Source organism: Battus philenor, unplaced genomic scaffold, assembly GCF_028537555.1.
Source record: "Battus philenor isolate CCGP_79_NKW_IND1 unplaced genomic scaffold, ilBatPhil1.0.hap1 SCAF_4, whole genome shotgun sequence".
NCBI lineage: Eukaryota > Metazoa > Arthropoda > Insecta > Lepidoptera > Papilionidae > Battus > Battus philenor.
In genome coordinates this window covers 13,033,694-13,060,990 of record NW_027181704.1, presented here as the reverse complement: position 1 = coordinate 13,060,990, position 27,297 = coordinate 13,033,694, and the positions used below count along the sequence as shown (strand labels likewise).

The 27,297-nt window shown below is 36.9% G+C and overlaps 1 protein-coding gene across 1 annotated transcript; it reads right to left on the bottom strand.

Annotated features, from left to right (window-relative positions):
* Positions 1–982: 982 nt before the first annotated feature.
* Positions 983–26,197, bottom strand: arr (low-density lipoprotein receptor-related protein 6). The gene is made up of 25 exons (XM_068772009.1): positions 25,942–26,197; positions 25,637–25,860; positions 25,337–25,527; positions 24,160–24,450; positions 22,708–22,892; positions 21,810–22,039; positions 20,625–20,795; positions 19,969–20,202; positions 18,559–18,700; positions 17,524–17,688; positions 16,603–16,747; positions 15,082–15,209; positions 14,518–14,671; positions 13,417–13,691; positions 12,349–12,591; positions 11,569–11,707; positions 10,817–11,092; positions 9,452–9,634; positions 7,526–7,697; positions 6,464–6,642; positions 5,661–5,819; positions 4,589–4,700; positions 3,195–3,382; positions 2,232–2,492; positions 983–1,086 (listed from the first exon to the last, which is right to left on the bottom strand). The coding sequence occupies exons 1-24, from the start codon at positions 26,030–26,032 to the stop codon at positions 2,240–2,242; spliced, it is 4,530 nt and encodes a 1,509-aa protein (XP_068628110.1). The 5' UTR covers positions 26,033–26,197; the 3' UTR covers positions 983–1,086; positions 2,232–2,239.
* Between the last annotated feature and the right edge of the window lie 1,100 nt (positions 26,198–27,297).

Here is a 27,297-nt window from a genome sequence, read left to right as displayed (position 1 = left end):
TTAATGAATTATTTACACGTGTTCAATTGTTTGATACTGTTATGCCATTCCTAATCATTATTAATCATACCATATTAACAAAAAAAGAATAAAACCTTTTTTATTTTTAGCTATGGTTTGCGGGCTACACCGATTTACCTGAATTCCGCACTAATAAGTGCATTTATATAAGTGTACTTATTTTCGTATACAATTATTTAATATTTAAAAATTATTAGTTTGGCAGATTAAAGTTCTTGTTATGTTAATGTTGACAACGATTATGATCACATATATCACAACCAAAACACACGTACACTACTCAATTATGTTATATAAACATATGATTTTTAATAAAAAAAAATATAATTTTTATAAACGGACGACATAAAGCATAACATACAACACAATTTGTGACATGTACATATGTATAGGAATATTAATGGACGTAGAAAAATATATTTTATAAAACGAATGATGAAAGAAAATGCTCCTGAAAAATACATTACAGCATCCGCTGTTATTGTACATTTACCAACGAACAATCTCAATTATTCTTAACTCTTCTCAATTTTAAAAGTGACATTCAACACTGGCTGGTATTGACGTGATAATTTCCTTTTTAGCTCTTGTTCTCTTGTGCTCTTGCTCAAGTGTACACTTGATAATAATACATTTTTTAAAACAAATCGTTACTGCCCATGGCTTTAATAAAAAAATAGTTAAGCCTCATTATACCACGTTCATTAGACGGGAAAATAGTAAGGCAATGTGGTATACAGCTACCGAAACCGCTGTATCGCGCTTTAGGTATCTGCCTAAGATGGGGGGGAGTATCAGCCGTAAGGCTTACTCGAGTGACATTCGGAGCACACCCTACCCACGCATGTCCATGGCGCGGTATAGCGGTTTTGGTAGCACCATACCTACTTACGGTCTCTCATAAAAACAACCTACTGCCTATTAGTAACAGACGTATAATAGTCATTATAATTGTGGTTTTAAAACCAAATTGTCGAGTGGCTGTAATATGAATATAAGGAGTAATAAACTGCGCGTAGCCCATGCATTAGGACGCCATGTGCAGACAAGTGTACTTCGTCGTATCTGAAAAAGAAATTCTTACAATGCTTACTATGTAAAAAAAATTAGGCGGTCCACTTCCATCGCTTACATCGAACAGTATCTCTAAAATTGTAAACTTAACATGAGCCAAAAACATATCCAACAGAAAATATACCATGAAAACCAGAAGAATATATGGATTAAAAGTTCAGGCCTGGATGACTTTAAAGGGACCTTTCTTACTTGAACTGCTACCGAAGCCGATGCACCGCGTCTTAAGTTAGTCGGCAGCGAGACGGAGGGGTGTATTGACTGCTTTATTTCGTAAACCATTAGTCAACTCTTGCAGCGCTGTACTAAGGAGCGGTACAGTGGTTTCGGTAGTAGTATAATTACTGTAATAAGATTTTGACAATGCACCTTTATCGCTACCATCTCAGACTTGTTGAATCCAAGCCAAATAAAGCCCACCCGACAGTCTCGGGGCATCCTTCAAATTTAATTATTATAAAAAGGTGTACACTAAGCACATATCCTTCTAAAACTAGACGAATGTATCATTGACAACGACAAAACAAAAGTAATCGATAACAATAAAACAGCCATTACACTAGGCACATATGACACAATGACAACATTTAACATGTTTTCCTACTATAAGATTGACATCAAATTTATGTCGTGTATATATATTATATACCAAGAGATTCCTCCTACGTGTTCATCACAATTCTCTGAAATGTTTTTTTTTCGACGAATAGAAGTCAGCGATAATGTATTTTGAGAAAGTCCACCCTCAAGAGGATTCAAGGGGGCGTTCATTAAAGAAATGCATATATACAAACGATAGCTCTTATAGGTATGAAAACTGTGTATATTTTTTTGCCTTTTAATTTTATTAAATTACACTAGCGAGTATATTTTAAGTATGAAAATATATTTAATTCTATATTAGAACGTGCGAGTTTTCCTTTTCTCTTTCTCGTCACGCGTGTGATATAATAGCCGGCAATATGTCATGGTATCAACTGCACACACAATGGGTCAACACCGTTTCATAGCTACCCCTATCTGTTCCCGCGCATTCTTTCCGCGTCTCTTTTCGACATCGAGGGGAAATATATCGTAGACTTTAAAAATTCGTTGACTGTTGAAATCAGCTCATTTTGTTTTAAAATGTGACTCACTTGAGAGGTCAGTAGGCGAGGGGTGCCGGGGAGGGAGGTGGCGCCCGCGCGGCCGGCTCGGGCTCCGACTCGCAGGCGTCGGTGGAGGCGGGCGTGGGCGGCGGCGGCCGGTTCATGGCGCGGTAGTGGCGGTAGGCCCTGCGGCGGCCCGCGTTGCCGCTGCTAGCGGTGGCCGGGCTCGGCGGCGGGTTGGCCGTGGGCCGCGGGTAGCGCTCGCACAGGCTCTCCGTCGCGCGATCGTCGAACGAGCTACACACAAGGCTGCCAACAACATTAACATTTAATTCACAGCTCACATTTTACATGCACATCATTTTCATTAAACAGCTCCAACGACTCCAATCAATAAAAAACAGACAGAGTACGACAAACCGTGAAACAAATAGAAGACGGTAGACGGAAGATGATGACAAAGAAAATACAGAGCAGAAAACGCTTAGCCCAAAACCTCCGTTAAGGTAGTAAGTAAACCTCGAGGGCTCAGGAGAGGGAGATCCTCGGGCCGTTATATACGACAGTTTCAACCGATTGTATGTCCACCGCGCTCTTGGAAATTACTAGGCGCAAAGGACCTCTCGAGGGGACCTCGGCATGAGCTGCCTCTAAATTGGTATCGTTGAGCTTTTCAACTCAAGAGCGTCTAAAAGGGCCGAATCTTGACTTGGTTACACTTAGCCTTAGCTCGAGTGCTTCCTTGGGAACCTCAGCTCAGGCCAATTCCCGATATTGAAAGCAATATACAAAAATGAAAAGAAGTCGATGTTAATTCTGCTTGCGAATAACGATAAAGTGTAACATACGAGTACCGCATGTAGTATTTTGGGGCCAATTCTATTCTAGTAATATACATAAATTTCATACAAATTCCTACCAAATTGAACTACTCTGACATTGTTCTATTCATATGTACAAGTAATCTATATAAATGATCCATAGTGATATAAAAAGGTATTGTAGACTGACTCTGAGCAGCTTGCGCCGAGGGGTCGGGCGCGCGGAGGCGGTGGTTTGATTGGCACGAGAGGGCGCGCGGGTGGCACGCGACGACCGGAGCGGCGGCAACGGCGTAGCGCTGCCCACGCGCCAGCGACGCCCGCGCCTGCCCCCGCCAGAGCCCCGCACACAACAAGCGCGTGCGACTGCCGCCCCGCCTGCACAAACACAATATCAATGTACAACCACATAATAAAACACAACATTACTATTATAGATATTTATTTGTCTCCAGTGATATTTGACATTAAATTCTGAAGAACAGACTTTTAAGTCTCTTCTTAGTACTTAAGTTTTTCCTTTAATTTAATTTAATAATAAATGTTTATAAGAGCGCCTATTTACTCCAACAAACTGTTTATACAGTTCGGTGATTCTACATGTACTTATTTTATTATTAATTATGAAATGATATCGTGGTTACCCAATATGATCATAGTTTTAGCGGACAACGGTGACTATACCGCCATTTTGTAATATTGATTTTAACTCTATAGTTTTTGTTAAATAATAAATTTATTATTATTATTGTTACTACAAACGTAAGATACCCATTGCTGGACATCCTCCTCTATAAACTTCGAATGGGATTGGTTGAAGGCGGGCATCATCCAGTGTCTCACAGCCTTAATATGTATGCCCATCTTTGGCGTGGACATCCTTTGCTGCGCTTGCCAGTCTATGGTATCATAGAAACATAACTTCCCAGTCCATTCCATTTTGGGCGCTCTATGCCCTGCCTATTGCCACTTCAACCAATCCGCCAGTAAAGATAATCTGGCAGTAAAAAATGATTGAATATAAAAAAGCAAAAGCTTTAAATGAATGAATGTATAGCTAAATTGCTCCAGATAACGTATGGTACGCGATTTTCAAAAACAATAAATTTAGAAATAATGATAAACGAAATAATCATATTACAAGAAACAGTGTCTACAGGCCAGTAACTTTGAGCAATACAAAGTAAAAATTGGCATGTTGCAATCTTAAGTAGCAAACTAGTGTCGAATATACCTTTAAAGTGATCGCACGTCGCTTCATTTCATAACACACAACTAAAAGGGATACTAACTACACGAACAAATCCAATGGAGTAAATAAATTAATGTCAATGATTGTATAGATGTAAAAGCTTTAAATATTTCTGCTGAAAATTAAGTTATATGTTCATCCCTTTAAAGTTTTTACATTTATATATAATAACCCTATATATAAATGCAAATATTATATTTACATTTGGATCCTAAATATCGTCAAAATCACTGAACCAACTAAGTTTAACATAAACAGTGAGTTTTTTTTGTTTTGTAAGCTTTTTTTTTGGCGTATTATGTTAGCGTGGTAAGTTGTTGTTGAAGACTGACCGGTTCACTTTGTCCGTAGCCGCAGGCAGTAGGTAGTTCGTCGGAGCCGTCCTCGCAGTGCAGCCGGCCGTCGCACAACAGCTGCGGCGCCAGGCACAGGCGTTGGTCACATCTGTACACAATATTTGGAAATAAATTAAAAATAACAATCCCGTAAAATACATTATTCGTAATAACACTTGTATAAGTCGTGAAAATAATGTCAATATAATTTGATACAAACTAGAATCAGGTTGAACTCCCGATAGCATCCTTAAATTAAAGACGGGTTTCTTTATGGCAGCCTCCACATATGCTATGTCACATTCTAATATTAGCGAGATGAGATAGTTGCGTCCTTGTCACACAATTTATTTAACAACACAGAAATTATCCAAAGTTATATTCGCATGGTTTCTTGTGATTCTTGTGTTTTAGGTGGTTTGAGATAAAAATAAACTTGCTATACCTGCTATTAGGTTCCATAAAGTATCTCACTCATTAGTAGGTGTATACAATTTTTAAAAAAAAAATCACCAAGCGACGATGTAAATTTACTGAACCTCTTAGTAAATTCAAGAAATTTATTAAGGAGGTACTCTGCCAAAATGCATGTTTCTCTTTTAACCCATTTCGGACGTATTTAATTTGGACATGGATATCGTACTGTTTGGAATTAATTTTCGCTGAAAACCCAGTGATACATAACATGCAGGATTATGAAGAATAAATAATATTTATTAATTCTTATGATATGAAAACCTCCACTTTCTAAGGTATGGTACAACAGTTAGGGTATCATTATAGCAGTATCCACAGAAGAACCAAGGTCACAGACGTCGCTTAAAGAATTGCTGGTCTGAATTGGCCTTGGCTGGGGCACATTGCTCGTGCAACCGACGGCCGAAGCCACGATGACCACGAGCCAGTAGGCGGGGTCATCGAGGCGATCTTTGGTGGAGGCCTCTACCTTGCATGATGAATGCTAATTTATCTGATATGATGACAAGATGATGACGGTGATGAGTACAAGTCTTCATTTATCATTATAGGTATTATATGAGTAATGTGGTAGTTTTGGCGTCTGTTATACCTGAAGGCAGCCGGTAGAGGCGCGGCGCAGTATGCTCCGGTGGGACAGGCGCCGAGCGCTGCGGCACAGGAGCCGTCAGCACAACGAAGCCCCGTCGCACAGGAGCCGCACTCAGGACCCTCATCCGACCCGTCCGGACAGTCCACCGTTCCATCGCATCTAGAATACACATTATTAAAGTTGTAAGATATAAAGGCTACAACTTTAATAATATAAGCTGATTGTCTGAGGAGAGTTTATTAATAATATCATTGACGATAATGAGTCAACGCCCTTTGACGGCAAAACGTAAACTGAATGCTTGAGGACTGACATTATATGTGGCCATGTACAATGCTAAGGTGACTTTAATGAATATACGTCGTAGACTGTACAAAAGAACTCTTTATTCATATCACTGTGGGTCAATTTTCACTTTTCGAGTTGTAAGACTTTATAAACCACTGACAGTAGATCGCTAGCCAGTGGCGAGATAGATGTAATTCTTATTAATAAAGACATAATGAGGATATGATATATAATATATACATACTAGCCCAGTTTACTAGCAAGTGGCAAGGGACAGGTCACATATGGCGCAGAACAAGTAGCCGCTGGGGCTTTTAGTTCTGGAGTGGAGATCACAGACCGACAAACGAAGTGTAGGACAAATAAAATGCAAGTCATTTCCAAACGGTCGTGTTGGTAATTTACCATTGTCTTTAGACATCACCCGCGCGAAAACCTGTGTACGTTCGTCGTCTATAGACGAAAGAAAGATAAGAAATAGTATTGATTTAAATTTTAAATAAATGTGCTCTTACTTCCAAGCGCGCGGTATGCAGTGCGGGGCGCGGTCGGGCGCGGGCGGGCACGGCACGTGAGCGGGCGCGCACGCCGGCTGCGGCGCGCAGCGCAGCGCGCACCCGCACGTGCCGCCCGACAAGCACGACCCCGGCGCCGCGCCGCACGCGCTCTCCCAGCACTCGTGATCACGCGCCACCTAATCAACAAACTCATTAACACGTGTGCTTTTTCTTCGTGACTTACTTTGAGTCGGCTACCTTCTCGAGCGAGTGCTTCTCGCTAATCCGTCCGTACCTCAGCAAAGGCCAAAAGACGTCCCAAAGGCGTACTCCGGATGCCCAATATACCACACATGCTGCAGTCACAACATTGCAAAGCACTAACCACACCGCACCGAAAACATTGCGTTTGCGACTGTCAGCGTAAGACACCGCAATATCTGTTTGTAGGGGGGCGGCCGCCCGTTTCCTAACCGTGCACAGCGTGGCCGTACCGGGATAGGATCCTTATCTCAGCATGGTTCGCCGAGAGGAACAACAACGACGCTACTCACCTCTACTCAGGTAGAGCGGTTTGCTACGTGTGCAACTGAAGTACGACTGTCTAGCATTTTTTTTTAAGAAGTCCACGAACCCTTCCGTTACGTGAACTTAATTCCGATGAAGCTATAAAACCCCTGGCTTAACAACATCAACTTCAACCGAGAATAAGTAAGTTTAACTTTCGGCCCCAAAGATCGCAGTAGTACAGAACAATTAATTTAAATGTTTAGCTATAAAGGTCAATAAAGATGCTATGATAAAATTGTGCGGCGTGGATACGCTTCCTACTAGATGGACAGACGACATTGTTAAGGTCGCGGAATGTCGCTGAATGTGGATAGCAAGATGGGTCATCGTCGAGATCTTTGGGGGAGACCTGTGCCTTACAGTGGGCGCCTATTAGTTGAAATAGTGATGATAAAATTATTTCAAATATAACAGATATCGACTTATAAGAACATGTCTAACAATTCTATTTTGTGCTCAAAGTAGATAGTTATAGTTTTTACACTTTAAAATCTTTTGCGTAAAGTATACCTTGGTGACGGGCAGTAGAGCGACAGGGCGCGCCAGATGCGGCACAGGCGCGGCGGGTGCTTCGCGTCGGTGCAGCGGCACGCGCATGAGCGCCCGCTCGCCGCCCGTGAAGTACAGCACGCCGCCGTACGCCGCCAGAGACCCGCACCAACCCCCCTGCCACACCACGCGCCTGCGCAAGTAACATTCGACGTTATTAGTACACATTAATTATACTTAATGAGCAATGAAAAGAGGAAGATCTGTAGACGAATGTGTATATACAGTCCAGTGAATTGATAAGTCGAACTGATAGCGGTCGCATAGCGCGTAAAACAGATGAGCGCTGGGGATTCAAGGTTATATGGAATGGAGACCATACACCGACAACCACATCGTAGATGAACTCTCCCGTCAAGATGGACAGATGACATAGTTGAGGTCTTTGGAAACCAGGCGCTGACCGCTTTACGCCGCTATGACTAAAATGATGAACATACATATTAAATTATTATAATGATCACTTGTGTATGTCATGAGAATGACAAAAAAATCCAATTTGACAGAGACAAATAAAACCAAAAAGAATTTTATTTATTTACATTTACATTTTTACTATCTTCGTTTTTCAAAATTCTCTACCTTACGTCATAGTCAAAAGACTGTTACGAGATAATAAGATATTCTCGCTCTTATGATTGTTTCATTTATGTTATGTTATGTCATCTTATGTTATTCCATTTTTATGTTACATAATACAAACCATAAATAATGTATACATATAAAAATGAAACAAGTGTACGACTTTCTAGAAGTGAACACTAACACTACGCGCTTAAAATCGAGACTAGGGTACACTAGACTATGCTATACAATAGACCTGGGATGAACAACGCGCCGCCCGCGGGCTGCTTGCAGCTCTTTGAAAATGTTTATGCGACTCGCTTAGCATTTCGAAAATTGAATTTATTTTATCGACTTCCACCCATCAATATATCATTATGAAATTTACTTTAAGAAAGTGGTGGTATATACAAAACCAAAACAATCTTTTGGTGACGAGTTACTGGCACAATGGCATATTTAAACATGCAATACAAACACGACGCGTCTGTGCGATTTTTTGTATTGAATTTGTAGGTGAAATTATTATTTTTGTTTAATTTTGTATCTTTTATCCAAGGTCAAAGTATTATAGACTATTAAAAAGTTGCTCACGTCTGCTATAGACCAGGTTACACTACACATCAAACATTAGAAGCAATTATACCTAGTTTTTAATTAGACATATTTTAATATTGTAAATATGTATGTTATTATGCTTATATGCCTTTCGCCATATCAATTTTTTTTTAAATTGGTTCCGCTATTGGGGTCGTTTCGCTCTCCCCTTTCATATTTATGGAACAGTGTATTACAATCAAATTTATAAAATATAACATCCTTAATTGAAATACTTATTTACTTTCACAATTACAGTATCGGGCAATAAACATTGCACGTCGATCTTTGAAAAAAGACAATCGGCTAATTTCGGCTTCGTAGAGATCTAAGTCGCACGCAATACAACGACTGACCAAACGTCACATAGTGTGGGACAGAGATAATGCTCTACGAAGCCGAAGAATTAGCTGATTGTCTCTTTCCAAAGGTCGCTGTGCAATACTTATCGCCGAGTACAGTATATAATTTTTGCATATTTACATAAGTTTCTGTTTTATTTTAGCTTTATTTAGTTCACATGTGTGTTTTTATATTCCTTTAATTTCTCATCCGTCCTGTACTATTTTTACCTTTATTACTATTAATTAATTCCTCAATTGGCATGTGCCACATTGGTGAGATTTGACCATAATTGATGAGTTCGTTAATAATTGTTATTGTTAGATTAATTAGCTCTGTCTTTGAAATACACTTATGATGTAAGGAAGGGGAAACCAAACTCACTTGTTTTTGCCATCAAGGTCCACGGCATGTATCTGTCGCGCGACAGCCCAGTAAACGGTGGCGGAGGCCTGGTCCAACGTGAGAGCGGTGGCGTTGGGCGCTCCGGCGAGCTCCATACGTGCAGTTCCGTCAGCGTTTGCCCGCAATATCGCACCGAGACCCACGTCATTCCACACTAACAGCCTGAGAATTAAAACAAATTTAAAATATATATACAAAAATACGTATACAATTTTCATTTTGTTTTTTATATGCAACACTAGCTTTTCCGACAATTAGAACTGCCAGTAATTATTGATCATTAGTTTAAAATATTTCAGAGTAATCTCATTGTTTGTAAATTAATTTAAAAGTGATTATTATTATTTTTTTGCTAGATCAAGACTGACCGATACACCTGTTACAAAACAATATAAATTTGTATCATAGGTACTAAGTTGATGGCAATGGTATAACTTTGCAAGTTTCTATACAATTTTTAAATATATTAGTTTTTCGATTAAAGGAATCGATAAAGTAAAACTTAAGTTATAGCGTGATCAATGAAAATTAAGATTCCTTAAATATATACAAATGATAACTTTTTTTATATATGTAAGACATAAAACGTCTTATTATCCCTGATATTACAGTGCTAGTCCTATAACTAAAACAAACAGCCCATTAAGTGTTCAAAATGTAGTATATTATTTCTAATTAGAAAGTCAAGTTCACAGTGATCAATTGAAAGCTTACTTTCAAATGCAACATGATTCATGATGACCAGTAGTAATGCTTATGCAATATTGCGACAGGTTGATGCAACGCCTGGGTATTTAATAATTTATTTATATTATTATTCATATATGGTCTATACCTGTGTTTTTCACCGTGGGGACATCGTCCCGGGAGCAATTTGATTGTTAAGGTGTACTCGACACGCCCTTTCTCATTAAATTAAAAAAAAAATATGTTACATAGGGGGATGTAAGAACGTAAGGCTAAGGTGGGAGCAAAGCATACAAAAACTTTAAAAATACTGATCTACAGTGACTAGTTATGTATGTCTTGTGAAACTAGAAACAGAATGAGCTCCCCTATATTGTCATATTTCAACTTAAAAGTAGGAGGATTCCAAACGCGCCCTGGTCTGACTAGAGTCCACAACAAACTTAGACGACATAATACAGTAGTTAAGCAATTTAATCTGAAGCTATGTTTTCATTAAATCACACTACGAAGGGGGTTTTCGCAAGTTTTATCTTACATCAGTTTTTATCTTATAATCAGTACATCTTCCGCCACAATAAAAAGAAAAACACGGAACATTGTCAAAATGAACATATGGGAAAGAGAGAGAGAGAGGATAACACGAAAAATACCAACCGCTTAGTTTGGTGAAAAGCCAAGTGTCTCGGCATCATCTTCTCCCCTCTAACAATGACGCCCGTTAACGAGCTATTTAATATTGAGGTAGCGTTTATCGAGTCGCCGTCCAAACAAGTCCAGTACAGCGCCCGACCAATTATATCCAGGGCCATGTGAAAAGGTCTTGAGAGACCAGATATAACCGGATGCGAATCAGTTATGGCCGACGTGGTGGAATACGATATGGGCACGTGACGTATTCCGTGCGAGTCGTCGTCCATCCAATATAATTGTCTGAAAAATAAAATTAAAAAAATTTTCATCATTATCTAAACCACAGGACTTCTACTAGACCTCCCCCCCAAAAGAAACAATTGGAAGCAGCCCGCATTCAACTTAACCTTAACAAGGTCTAATAGATTAAGGCGTTACTTTGCAGTCCATCCTAAGTAAGAAAGGGACTAACATATAGCTACTTCCGTTATTCAGCAGCAGTCGTGCAATGAAGTGCACCGCCCGCCAAACCGCTGATAAATGCGCGTGCGGTAAACAATGCGAATTACAAATAACACCGTTTATTCACTCAACACGTGTTTCACCCCTCCATGGGGCATCCTCTGGAGTAAAGTTACACCGACCAGTGCTAAACACCGAGCACTCGGTGCTTATGGTTAGTCTCTTGACGGTGCTAATGAGACTCATATATAAGAAATCCTTACAACAACTACATCTACTTGTAGACAGACTTAAAAGGCTTTCATTCAACTTACTTGTTAATTGGGTCATATTCAATTGCTTTGACATTTTTAAGTCCAGTTAACGGTATGAAGGCGTCGTTGCACTCGCCCGTCGCAACTAAAATTCGGCCGATCGCGTTCTTCTGTGCGAACAGAAGATATTCCTCAGGTTCTGAAAGAAAACGACATGTTTTCTTAGACACACCGAAAGCAAACCATATATTTTCATAAGTTTCATATAATAATACATTTTTTTTCCTATTATAGGTGTCCACAGGTCATAAATATGATAACCTCTAAACTTTAATAACAATAATTTTTATGTTTACCACAAAATATATATATTATTAGTATAACAGGGTGCCGGTAAAGCCAAAATATTCAAACAAACATTTCGTTGAAGTTGATTGCTAAAACTGTGAACTTTTTTAACTTAATATTATTTCGTAACCATGTTAATATAACCAAGTTAGCTTAGCTGTTAAATATGTGTTGTAAACTTCTTTTCTTTTCATCTGAAAGACATTACAAGGCACAGGCCTCCCAGGGAAGATATACGTAATCGCGTCGTTAGGATTAGCGATCGCAGTGTGGCGTTATGGGACGCGGAGAACGCTACTGCTCATCTTCTGGAAACTCGTTTGTGAGCAGCGGCAATCATAAAAAATTAAGGCACAAAGTGTGAATTATTTAAGACTACATCCCGAGAATTAAACCCGTGACATATGATCGCAAGTCTCAGTCCCCTTCCGCTGGGCTACGACTGCTCAGTGGGTACGGAACGGTAATATTATCGAGCATATATTTAGACACCTGAACAGGTGAGGTTGTCCGGGTTGCGGCGGTAGTGTGCCGGACAAGAGCAGCGAAAGTCCTCGTCCCGGGGCAGGCAGAGATGAGCGCAGCCGCCGTTGTCCGCGCCGCACTGGCTGCCATCCGTCTCGCGCCCACGCCCACGTCCTCGCTGGTACACCTTCAAATCCGAAATGTAGTCCAGTCCGCTGTGAACGCTCTTGCGGTCACTGCCATCGGTCTTCTTCGCCGACTCCACAAGACCTTTAAATTAAAAAAAAGCTTCAAAAAAAATTAAAAAAAAAGCTTCAAATATTACATTCTTACTCATCTATCTATATGGGTTTAAGATGTAAAAGCCTCAAAAGGAAGAAATTGTCCAATCACGCTGTATATGCGATTTTCACCTATGTTTTAATTAGCTACTCATGATATCTCTGCAGTTTTGACACTTGAAATGGTAGGAATATTCCTTAACCCTTAGCAGCCTGATTTACGGAAGTGTTTTTTTTTAATATTACTGTGTTTTCTTGAGGGCCTAGATGATGGGAAAAATAGATTTATTTTTTAATTTCGTTGGAAAGAATATTATACAACAGTAAAATACGTACAGCCAACCTATAAAAAAACTAATAGTAATGTGAACATTCGGTTTAAAAGATTGGTATCAAAATTGAAACTAGGTTATTAAGGGTTAAGGCGCGTAGTGGTAAAAAAGAAAGAATTTTACCAAATTCCGCTTATAAACTAAGTAGAGGACTCGTTCATTATGTTCACGAAGCAGGAGAGGGACAACTAGATCCACATATGGATAGAAGTAACATTATATTTTTGGACTTGATTATTAACTTATAACTCTTTATTTGTGGCGCATTATAAAAATATTTTAAACTAAATTATTGATACTTAAAATCTTTACTGACAGACGATTGACTTAAGCGGCTAGCGAAGAAAGATAAAAGAAGCTACAAACTACTGTACGGTATTGGTGCAGAAAATTGTTTGTATTGATATGACATAGCAGATAAATTCTTAACCAAAAAAATACTAAAAGTTTTTTGTAAATTCTCATAAGCAAATACAACTTACCGGTATTCCAATCACCCCAAAATACTCGATCGCCATACAACGTTAAAGCGTATGGCATAGAAATATTATTCGCCAATATCCTTCTTCCGGTTCCATTCAAAAAAGCATACTCTATAGCCGGGGGATCCAGAGCGGCCCAGTATATTGTTCTCTTCTCGTAGTCTATGGCCATAGCGTGCACCCGGCCTACTTGTTCTATGAACACAGTCGGGGAAGACCCGTCCATGGCGGCCCGTTTGATATTTTTCGAACCTAGTTCTGACCAATACATATACCTGAAATTAAAAAGGAATAATATCAATGTAAATCTCTTTCTATTTACGTTCGTAAGAAATATATTGAATAAAATCAAAAAAGTCATAAACAGAGAGTGGATATTCGGATGCATATACGATATTTAGCTAAAAAGATATGGAGGTGGTTCCATAGAGAATAATGCGTAAATACATCATTTAACAAAAGGCAATATTAGGAATCGTTTCCTGGGCATAGGCCGGTGTAGTTACATCATCAATATCATTTCAGGCGTACAGGATAGAGACCTCTTTATATTTCATGAGCGTCTTCCAAAGAACTTAATAAAGCCATTGTGGGTGTACGGTCTACACTGGAGTACGAGTGGTTCATGGTCTCCACTCCAGATCCTTAAGGCCCACTAGCCATCCGTTCTGCGCACCAAGTGATACTTGCCCACTGTCAATTCATCTTGCCTTGCTTGGGTTATGTCCATTACCTTTGTCTACGGATCTCCTTATTCTTGGTTCGATTTACTCAGGATAATTAAGATAAATGCTTTTGTCAATAAGCAAACATTAGGTACTAAGGTAAATATAAACCGGAACATCAGTAATTAAAGATTAATTCAAGTCAGTGTGTCAAATTAAAAAAAATAGAAAATTAATCTAAAACCTATAGTAAGATCCAAAATAATTCTTAAAACATAAAAATTAAATCACAGTGTGTGTGACCATTACAACTGAATATTAGCTCACTATTCAATAGGCCGGCGATCTTTAAGAAGGGCTAATATTTCATTCCGTCTATAGGTTGACACGATATAATTTCAATAAATGGATTAAGTTAAATTTTGCAATGGTTTACCCTTTTTTAGGATCAAGGACAATGCTCTTGGGTTTCTTCAGCCCTTGCCAGAGCAGCGTGCGTCGACTCGAGCCGTCCAAACGCGCCACCTCTATCCGCTGCGACGCCGTGTCCGTCCAGTAAATGTTCTGAGCTGACCAATCTATAGCTAACCCTATAAATAGGAGCAACAAAATTTATCACATTGCTACCTAAACCGCTGTAGGAAAGTGCGGCGAAGAGGGGAGAAAAAAATTCGCCTAATCCTAATAAACAAATATTTCAAGTAGAAGAATTATTAAGGGGTTCCGAATTTAATTTTACTATCTAGCAAAGTGGACACGCTATTTTATTTTTTTATCTAGCAAAGTGGACGCGAAAAAATTACGTCATAAATTTGTATACTCTTTTGTTCTCCTGCAACATGACTTTGATATTTTTAGTAGTAATTTACCTATAGAATAGGGACGATATTGAATAATCGAAAATGGAAACTGTTAGTTCAATTTATTTATACTGCTGGGGTGTGGAGCCCACAAAACGTAATAGAATAAGAAAGATATAACGTAGAATATACAACATTACCTTCCACCAATCCTAACCATTCGAGAATCTTCTCCATGCTGGAGCCGTTGATGGAACATCGGTTAATCGTTTTCGTTTTACTGTCCGACCAGTACAACTTGCCGCCGGACACGTGCACGGCTAAGGCGCTGCAATGAAAACGTTATATAATAAAAACATTAAATTCATAAGACTTCAAAAATTGGAATAATAAATGCACCGTCATCTTTTTTCGATCGTTCTCTTTTGTTCATCGATATTCCTTAGAAATGTCATCGGCGTCACCTAAAATTAAATCGTAGTAAGAAGAAACTATACTCCAACTTTCACTACACTGTTTTTGCGCGGTGGATAAGGGGTGAATAAAAGGAAACCTATATATATTTGCCTTTTACTCTGACTTTTTTAATACAAAATACTATCCATTATTTTATTTTATGTTTTGATAATTAAGATTTCATTCGATTTAAATTTTCATGTACCGCACAAAGAGTTTTTGTACGTATTTAAATACTAAAAACAAGAAGTCAAAAATTAATTGTTGTCTAAGTTTGATTTTGTCCAACTTATGTTTAACGTCGACCGTACATCATTACCGCAGCGGCGTTATGACTATCACCGCGTATGTATATATAGCAGGTGTCCAATATAGCTTTAAAGTGATCACACGTCGCTTTATTTCAAAATCAATACACAACTAAAAGTGAACCTTAACTACACGAACAGATGATTTTTCTACATTTCTACCTAATAATTCTACCATTCTACCAAAAATAAAGACACCTTTGACAAGGGTTTCAAAACCTTAAAACATAGTTATCAATGTTATGACTGTATTTTATGCATACATTGGCTTGGTGGAATATTACCCAATGGCCACACATGCGAAGGCTGTTTTTTGATCATACTATCAGGCAGCGAAATTGAAAAATCATGCGAATTTTATTTTGAGAAACTACGACGTAATCGGTCGTTGGCCCAACGAGTTTGAATAAAGGAAGCACAGGTTAAGTAAATTAAACGCGAATTGGTCTTACGTTGAGACTACTTTTACGATGTAATTAGTCGTAAGTAGAATTGTTGATATTCGCGAACTAATTGCAAAATAGCATTTTTTGTTCACCTTTTCAGAGGATGGACGCATGCTGCAAGGCATAGGCCTACTCAAAAGACATCTATGAGAGAGCATATTAAAATCGCCACAATCGGCAGACAGATTGGCGATCGCCGTATGGTATTTATTATACTACGCAGAGAACGCTGCTGTTAATATACCATCTAATATCCAATAATGACGAAAATGTCTGTAGTAGTGGGCGGGACACATTGCTCGTGCAACCGATGGCCGCGACCACAAGCACGTAGACGCACCGTGACTACGCCTCCTACTGGGTGGACCAACGGACATAGTCAACATCGTGAGAAAAAGCTGAATGCGGGCAGCGCAAGACCAGTCATAATGGCGATATGGGAGGTCTTGTATAGCAAATCACTTAGTTCCAAGTGAACGCTTTAAGCTTATGGTATATGAAAAAAACATACCTGACTTCCTTCAACTCCTTCACAGGCTGCACGGCGTCGTTGTTTCCGTTCTCTATACTGATGCGTCCGATGAGGTTCTTCCTGCTGTACACGAGGAACGCATCCGACTCCACGCACGTCTTTCTGTCGTCTCGCAACTCTAGACCTGAGTAATTACAAGTAATTATTATGTACGCTATTATTGAGAGTCTGTCTTATTCAATAAGACTGATTTAAAAACGGACATGTAAAAACAATTTACAGTTCTTTAACTGTAGATTCTTTAATCTAAATAACTGTGACACAATAATTCATTTTATTATCTTTCCATCACTGTTGGACCTGTAATTTAAGGATAAGCAGTGTAGTGGATTGAAAATCTATGGAGTGGCCCATGTTCAGCACTGGGCATCCTACGGCTGAAACGTTTAAGTAGCAGTCCACGTAGAGCGCTAAACACATGGCGGCTGGGACTACAAGATTCTGGAACAGAGACCGCCGATTGGCAAGCGTAGCGTAGCACAGTGCTGTTAAGTTATGGGATATCCAAGGGATGAGTGGTAACCCCTTAGAATAACAAAAAGTGACACACTAAGCTTCACTCCCTATTCCTGATGTTAACAGGCAGATCTGAAAAAATCTGACGATCACCCTTAAGATACTTTAATGCATATAATAGATATCTCAGAATATTTAAAAAAAACTCTTGGAGATATGAGCCATACAGAAATATTTTCTATTTGAAATTAAAAAAATAAGTCTATCTATTTCTAAGGGTCTATCTTTTGTGACGTGATATTTGCAGTGAAGATCGCAGGGAATAAGGATCACAGACGTTAAGGTGTTAAGAAAACTCACGTATTTTATAAACGGCTCCTAAAAAAGGTTACTAACGAAAATAAATTTTAGATCATTTGAGTTAGAATATACGTGATCCATTACCCAGCGGACAGGCGCACACGTAGTCTTCGGGCCTGTTGAAGCAGAGGTGTGTGCAGCCGCCGTTGTCATCGCTGCACCGATTGCTGGCCAAGGTTTCGCCCAGACGAAACGCCTTCACCCCCATCATGTTCGCCATTTGTTCTACCACAGCCTGCCTCTCCAGACCTAGCGAAATCAATGGAACCATGATATCATGGTACAACCCAATAACATTTTGCTAAATTATCTTGAAGTTTATCTAGATCATTAGTTCCCAGAATGATCTAAGCGAGGAGAAAGCTTAACGGGGGTCTATGTTTACATGACAGAAAAAATCGAGGCTTACAATTTGTAAGAGGGTTTAACGGTAATTTGTCCGCTTTCGATTTTGACGAACTAAACTGTTAAAATTATTAAACATCAACGTAGGCAGACAATAGGCTTATAACAGAATAATGCGCAAACTACGCAAGAAGCTATATCTATTTCCTTCCCTGATTTCCCTTGCCAAATAAGCTGTCTGCAAGACTTTGTAAACAGCCAACGTCTCTTCCAAGAAACACAACTTAAGAACGTGAGGGACATCGGATGGTCATAGCGTCAGTTCTGGGTTAGGCTTCTGGAGAATCAAACCCCAAATCGACTCTTAGATAACTTAAACAATATAACGAGACATCTATATTCTTGTATAATTTACGAAACTTGATGGTGCAAATATTTTCTTTGTAATTTTTTACAAATAAACATGTAGAGATGTAAATAAAAATAAAACTTAAAATGATTAATTGCCTTTTAAAAAAGTAAATAATGGTTGTGGAACATTAGTTAAGCTTTAAGATGTCATAATACTTCAAAATCAAGATTTTACGTATATCTGACACAATTTTTTTTGACAGATTTTTTTGTCGACGTGTTTAAAGTGTGTATGTGTATGTGTGCTAAACGGCTGTCAAAAGAGTGCTTAGATGACAGTTTACTGTTAGTAACAAATGAAGATCTTAACCAGCTCTCTTACCACTTCATGAACCGATTACGGTTATTACAAAATATAAATACCATTATCTTTATTTATTCGATCTAAAATCCGTCGCTGCATGTCCGTCCAATACAAATGTTCACCGAGTAGAGTCAAACCGAAGATGTGTAAGATGTCACTATTGTGCAGCTCTCTTCTGTCTGTGCCATCCATATTGCACACCTGGAAAATTTATTCTCATTCATTTATACTGTAGATCCTAAATAAAAACTATGTATAATAGTTTAATTAAACATATGTGGGAACCCAAAAGGATGCACATTACACGAGCGTTCATTGCCTGCGCTGGCGCATTGGTCAACTTCGGCTAACTCCGGCCCGCCGCTCGCCATTTTTAGTTATGCTCGGGCACATTTACAATGTAATAAGCCTCGCATTATATTCTTTCGCTTTGCCGTAAAATCGTATTTCTGATATTTAATGTTTTTCTCTTTGGCTAAAATTAGTTTCTGTCTCTTCCTATCTGTACTGTGCAAGATTCTAAATTAAACCGTTTAATAGTGAACTTTATTCTTTTAAATCCAGCTATCGAATCTCTCGAGCAAATGAACAAACAGACATTAACAATATAGACAAATATTAAGTAAACAGTTATTACGACATGAGCTAGCATATACAGACAAAATGAAAAAAAAAAACATTATAAACTGCAAAAAAAATTAACAAAATTTTATGCCTATACACAACTATGGTAGGCAACCTGGTTTGAGGGCATCGTAATTATCAAAACTACTAGGCTAGCGCTACTATAGATAGCTAAGGGTGCCTCTACGAGTTCGGGATTCGTTTGGATCTGACCAATACACTACCCATCTTTTTAACGTACACTGGGCATGAATCTTTTTCTTTCTGGCATGTGGTGGCAAGACTAATGGCTAAACCTAGACGGTCCTTCGGATCGTGGCAAAGGTAAAGTACACCCAGAACCTATCTCACCTCTTATACTTTAGGTAAACGCAGTTGTGCGACTATCCTGGAGAGCTGAACTATGTAGTTCCGAGTTAGACTTGCTGTGAGGAACACGCCTTCTTTAACCTAGATTTCTATCCAAACGGTTACCCTTCTGCTAGCAACAGCTGAGGTAACTGCTCTAGCGACACTTCAGAATGCTACTCTGTAAGGTGCCTGGAAGGCAGTGAAATGCCATGCTAATGGAGCGAACGTAAACGAAACAACGGTAGGGTAAGACTATTTGAATTCTGTGGACCTACATCCGCTCGGCAAACATAAAGGTTGAAGGTTACGAATCTAAATATAGCATCTCAAATCTGGAGGTGATAAGCGCAAACACTTTGAAACATCTTGAATTACACAAATCAGCTCTATGTATCTGCAGTATGTAGCTTATAAAATCCTTCACGCATTAATTTTAAAATAACCCAATAACAAAAATTTTCTTCTATGTTTAATTAAAAACTCCTGAAACTTACTTCAATTTTATGAGTCCTGGCATCACCCCAGTACAACCTATTTTTGACAGTGTCCAGGGCGATTCCATTGGGCCAAGTCAGCTTCTCGGAGACGAGCAGAATCCGCCCCGTACCGTCTAAGTTGGCACGCTCAATCTTCGGTTTCTTCTCATTCCAGTCTGACCAGAACATCCAGCCGGCCGTTGGATGTAGTGCTATTGCACGCGGATCGAAAAGATCATCGTGAATTATAACCTGTAACAATGCCAGACAGAGTAAATAAGAGAAAATGTTTTGTTAGTTATAAGGACGTAAGGATGCGTTTACATGCATCTGTCGTTTGCACAGTACGACAGCGTTCTTTCGCTCCTTGCTGATTCCTGTTTAATCTACGTCTTGATGGGTTCTCGCAAAACTTTTACAAGTTTGTAAAAACACCAGTAACGAAAACCATTTTCAAAATTAAAAAGAACTTGAGTACTATTTTTGAAATGCTGTAATAATGTAATGGTTTTAATGAATGTTTCCTGGGGATACCTCAACTTTGGCTGTTGTAAAGAGTCTTGTAAAGAGTCTGTCTAACGTCCGCCTTTTGAGCTTTACCACCTCAAATGTTGCTTGACAAAAATAAACACCAAAATAAATAAATGACTCATAAAACATATAAACAAAGCTACCTTTTTACAGCTCCCATTAAGACGAGCAACATTGATTGTGTCAGTTGTGGGGTCCGTCCAGTATATATTTCTTGCCAGAGGATCGATGGCGATACTATCCGGTACGCCACTGCTGTGGATCACCACCGACTGCTCGCTGCCGTCAAGACGAGCGCGTGATATTGTTTTAGACTGAAAAATAATAATTTCGTTTTATTCATAACACTACATATATTGGAATAAGGAAATCACTTCTCTTAATAAAAGGTTGTCAAATATCTCCCTTCCGCCTTTTTGTCTTTTGAATTTCGCGGCTATGTACAAAGCGCTACAGAGCTCGTATCTGGCAATACTATACATAATTTGAAAGGTCTTGACATAACCTACAAAACGACGCTATGCATGATTAGTTTGGATATTGCGTTCAACAGTTAGAGATATTTGACAACCTGTTATCTGTGAATTGTGATATTGTCTGTCTGACCAGAATTTCAGAATTTTTTTCTTGTAAACAGATTCCAAATATTAGATAAATTCGGTGGACCCGTTACATTTACACCACATTCCATAAAACGCAATAAATAATACGAAGATTAGATTATAATGCTGAGTTCCAACCACAAATTAATAGTTTGCCACACGCATGTTATATATAGTTCTTTTGCACATCTGATGAATCTTTGCGGGCACCAGCTGTGCTTAACAAGTCTCGGCGAGTTGTACTATATATGGAATATGCATGTTTTTAGAAGCAACAGTCACAGAGGTTATTAAAGTTATTATCTGCCTGCGTTAACAGGTGAAGTCAAGCCAACATTTAACTTCGCTATTAAAAGCAAATAAAATTTTGATGAAACCCAAAGTAAGCCCCAGAATCTCTCATGTACCCATGGGAGGACCTTAGGAACTAAGGCCTAGCCCAATCTAAATAACGTAGGAGTAAACGACAAAACTTGAACGGACTGCAAGATGGAGGTTTTCCAGAAAATAAATTTGTACTGACATATATCTATTTAAATTACATTTCGAATTGTCTCCATCAATGTTTAAACAAATTTTGAACAAAGAACTTCATAATAATTATAAATAAATCAGAAACATAATTTGTTAAATTATATATTTATTTAACTCTGATTATTCTTATTCAAACATGTAACAATAACTGATGCGTATATTAATAAAGAAATTAAAAATAAAAAAACTTACCAAACTGTCAGCCCAATAAATATACTCAGTCTTTGGATCAAAATCTACGGTGATAACTCTTTTGAGATCTTTTAAAGGCACAGTGTAAGGTGTGTAGTCTGGAGAGTCCAATGAAATTTTTGAAATCATAGAGCGCTGGGCAATTAACAACATGGATTGCGGTGTGTTGTAACAAGTTGTATTAGAACCCTCTTTTAGCTTTACACCAGTTGGACATGTGCAAATGTAACCTACAACGAAAAAGACAAATTCTTCACTTAAAGTTAAATCAAGTTAGATGTGCTATATCAGGAATTCTACATTATGGTAGGAAAATTCCGCATAATTAAAAATAACCGTATTTATTCAAAGACGTCAAGTTATCCAAGTAACCCTGAGTTTCTACAGTAGTCCAAGATTCTTGCACATCTGGATATAACAGCAGCATGGGAAATAATATCTCCTTCATTATTGTATGAATAAATACATTAAGATATTTATTTTAAATTCAAATTATCTTTATTCAAGTATGCATTTACATGCACATTTGAATTGTCAATGATTTTAATATTATATGTAGTAAACTGCTACTGGCTCTGAATGCTAATCTGCTGAGAGGAGCCGGCAATCATGTAAATGAGTTAAAAAACCAAGCTCCGCACATTTTAATCAACTAAAATCTCTTCAACGCTAATGAAAGAAAAGGATGGTCAATGATATCTTGTGGAACTTTATTACACATGCATACACTCAGTGATACATTCACTTTTTTAAAGATATTACATCTTTAACCAATAATCCTGAATAGGATAATTTTTTATATTAAAAACTTGTATTCCGAATTCAAAATTATAATTTACATAAAATAACTAATAACAATATAAAGAATTATATAGAAACAATAATTTTGAACGTGTACCTGGGGATGTAGGAGACAAAAGACAGAGATGAGAACATCCTCCGTTGTTATAATTACATGGACAGTCTTTCGAAGGCATTGCTTGTCTACTTCCATCAAAAACCTTAACATCGACCGGAACTGGATCTGATTTAATTACCTCCATTATGGGACCATTTGTTGATATATCCCATGTGTAAATTGTCCTGAAATAATTAAAAAAGGTCAAATTTTAATGGTTTAACAAAAATATTTAAACATTGATGTTTTTAAATACTTAATATTAAGTTCCTAGAAAATTTATTATGCAACAATTGAATACCAATTGACATAAATAAATAGAAATAAATAAACTTTAATTACTTGATAGAAAATTACTAAAATAAATATACATATTGTATACCTTAAAACTGCAGGTTTATTTAATAAGTCAATAAGTACATAACACCTAATAGATATATATTGCTGTTGTAGGTGAAAAATAGATATTTTTTTAATTGATCATTACTGCTTACCCAGTGGCATTAATAGCTTTAGCTATTGTAAGCACTGATGGGACTTTCATTAAACCTTTTTAGAGTAACATTACTCGGGAAATAACTTTTTTTTTACCCACTTCTAAGGATTATTCGATATACTACCGATATAATATGTATGCCATATATTTCATACTATACATTACTAGAAACATTAGTCAATCACACACACTACAAACACACTCAACATATACAAATACACTCCAGCCACACTATGAATATAAGAGGATCGCACGATCAACCAACAGTACGTCAAACATTAATCCCTAGTGCTGTCTTGCTCGTACAGTACCTACCACACGCAGACCTGTGCGGGTTTACTCACCCACGAGTTGTACTACGCGAAATGTATATGTGCGGCAAAATAAAGAAGGGAAATGGAGGGAGAGAAGCATAGGAACAAGCCAGAACCAAATCAATTACGAACAGTCAACTAGAAAAAATTTATATACAGCGTTTCAACAAACTTTTACTCAACGACCCATCTCCTACATTTGGTGACTCCAACTTAACTTGAACATGAAACCTTTTTAATTACTATCACTATCCTCTGTTTCATTTTTGTTCTTAATTGAAATCTACATTTCTTTTATTTTAATTGTATTTACTATGATATGTACTTAATAAATGTCATACATTATCTATTTATATTTTGTCGTGATCTGTCTGATGTAAAGGGTTACAGAATAAATAAATTGGTTGTGAAGTATATAATATGTAGCATAACATATTAATTGCCAAAAGTAATAGAATAAATACTGTTTTCTATATGAAAAATAGGAAGAGATGTCTATGAGGAAAAGGGATCTTGTGTTGGTGTCCCTAATAATTTAAATAATTCTGTTTAAGAAATTGATAATTAGAATTTATTTACTTAGTTTAGTAGACATGATGAAGAGTTACAATATACAATAAATAAACAAAACTTTGTACTCACCAAGTCTTCCAATCAGTCCAGTAAAGTTTATCATTGAAAAAAGTAAGTGCATATGGATATTCTAAACCTCCTTTTACTATTCTTTTTCGGTTCTGCCCATTAAAATCAATTGTGTCTACAAACTGTAATTTAGCATCGGCCCAGTAAATAATATTTTTATCATAATCAATGGTAATACCATTTGGCCAGAAAATATTGTCTTTAACAATAACTTTACGTGACTGTGGATCACCATCCATTCCTGCCCTTTCGATTTTGGGTATCTCTCCCCAATCTGTCCAAAACATTAATCTGAAATAATACACACACATGGTTTTTATACATGTCCTATTACTATACTATAACAATCAATCAAAATATAATGTATACATATACAAAGGAAATTCTACTCTCAAGAGGAGTTGAGGAGGCATTTATTAAGTTTGTGAAACTACAACTAGTTATATACAGTAGTTGTAGCATTGAAATGCAAAGTTTTTCAGCAATAGACACAAACCAAAAAAGGGAATATAATAATTAGTCATAGATTGAGGGAATGTTTATTCAGTAATCCACACATATACACTCACTGCAAGGCATATGCCTCCCCCCTAGATCACCAGTATTATTGTGGTCACAGAAAATTATAATACAAAGAGCCTAAAGTTTATACATTGGTTATTTAGAAGCAGTGAACTACTAATTTATTTAAAGATATAAAGGAAGTACTTTCTTACAAGTGAACAAGTTTCTGACACAAAATGAGTGTTATGCCACTTTGCGGAAACTAACCTATTGTGACAAGACAAGAAAATAGTGAATGATTTACCAGTAGACAAATTAACAAAAGGAACTATTTTCAGTCTCTTCCTAAACACAAGGGAAATTTTATTAAGGGAAAATTACATGCTTCACCTGCTCATTCACTTAATGGGATTTTTCTCATTCTATGTGTATACTTCAACTATTGGTAAATAAGCATCCATATACAAGGTGAACCATTAAGTTGAGCGGATTTTAAAAAAATCACCATTTTAGTAACACACCTTTACATAAAATACATGTTGGTGACCATGGAAACATTCCAAAGAAACTAAATTTCCAAAAAATGCTACTTGTTGCCAATACTTGCACCTCACACCTTCATGTCTTCACCTTTTTGGCCCACCCTGTATATTCTGTTAGAGATAACACTTACCTTTCCTTAGGGACAACTGCAATAGCTCGTGCTAAATCAACTTCAGCCCAAAACAATACTTTTCTAAATTTATTATTTATACAAATAACTTCTATTCTGTTAGTTTCACCATCAGTCCAGTATATTTTGTCTGTATACCAGTCTATAGCAATTCCAGTAGGGGTTATCAAACCTTCAGAGACAATTCTTTCCTATAATACAGAAATAAAAACAGATTGAAAAATTAACATGACATGTCAAGTACGTACTCATGAAATAAATATATACAAAAGCTGGAAAAATGGAACCTTTTATACTTACTTTTTCACCTGAATATGTTTCATTATAATCCATACATTGTATTAATTCGGCTGTTTGGTCAGACCAACATATAATATTTTTCATAAACAAGAAATCAACAGCTGAGCCCTGTTCTAATCCTTTAATTACAAGGTTAAGCTTACCGGGTTTCGAGACATTTAAAACTCTTATATCAGTTGCTGTTGAATACAATAAAACAGGATTATTTGGTACTGAATAGTAACCTGAAATTGATACGAAAAAAAATAAATAAACAATACAGCAATGGTATATAAATTTGGAACAGAATTGAAAATCTTAATAACCTTTTAGTTGTAAAAACATTAATAAACAAAACACTTGTACTACATTTTGTATAATTTTATCAGCTACAACGATTCTGCGGCGCTTCGTCATAATGAAAACAAATGGAATACACAACTTAAATTTTGCATTAGTTTGTTAAATAATGATTGCACTGATTATTAAGGCACACTGAGAAATGTATTTTATCCATTTTTTAATCGTTACTGCTCATTTTTAATGTAACCATCTTCACATTTCCATTCACATTTCTCGGAAACAAATAAATTTTGACTTTTTAACTATATCGAGATCAACAATGTAAATAAAGATAAAGTAAGACAGTAGAGGTACCATTGAAACAGATAGTAAAATCATAGCACAAGGCCATGCAAAACAACACAGCATACATAACTAATGGATGTTTTTTTGTAAATTTAAAATATAATATTATTGTAATTGTTATTTATGCTCATAATGTATGTTTTATATGTATATCGCGTATTACGTTTATAGGAAATATTGGTGGCAATGATGGCAGCAAAGTTTTTCGCGAAAATACTACATAGAGGTTTGATAATTTTTTTTTAAAAAAAATGGGAATGAACTATGCTTTTTTTGTATTATATATATTTATATTGATATGTATTATATATATGAATAATTTTTTTTGTTGCATCCTTTTTTTTTCAAAGTAGTTATTGGTGTTTAATAAATATGTTTTTCTGTAATTTATTGTTTTATCTTCTACCATCAAGTCACGAAGTCGACGTAATTATTTCGAAAGCAATCTCGCTTTCGAAATAATTATCATGTTTTCAAATCATTGACTTTATCAGAATATTACCGTGTTTTTGTGCTGCCAGCTGCAAATGAAACTTGAGAAAAAAGGGGCGCGATTTGAGATAAGTATGTTATAATAAAATGTTATTCTAATAATTTTAACTCGAATTATTATAATAAACTCACTATAAATAAATTAAAACCTGCACACTTATCTGCTTTTATTATGTCAATATCGTATTACTAACGGCGTTTTTACAAAATATGATAAAATATATTTAATTCAGTTAATTACATAATTTTTTTCACTACATCAAACTTTATAACAAGAAAAAGATTTAAATACAAATGAAAATAATAGGAAAAAAATTATCACCACATTTCAAACTGCTTCAACAAAGAATAATGAAACATGTATTCATTGTAACAAGAAAATAAAATATAATTAATAAAAACTATCGTCGACAATTACAATAAATCGTACTATTGTAAAACAGGTTACCGTTTATATGAGGGGCCAACAAAATTGAATGATTAAAATTATTTAAAACTAAAAAGCCAATATTCTTTTATATTCAGCAAATAACCACATTATA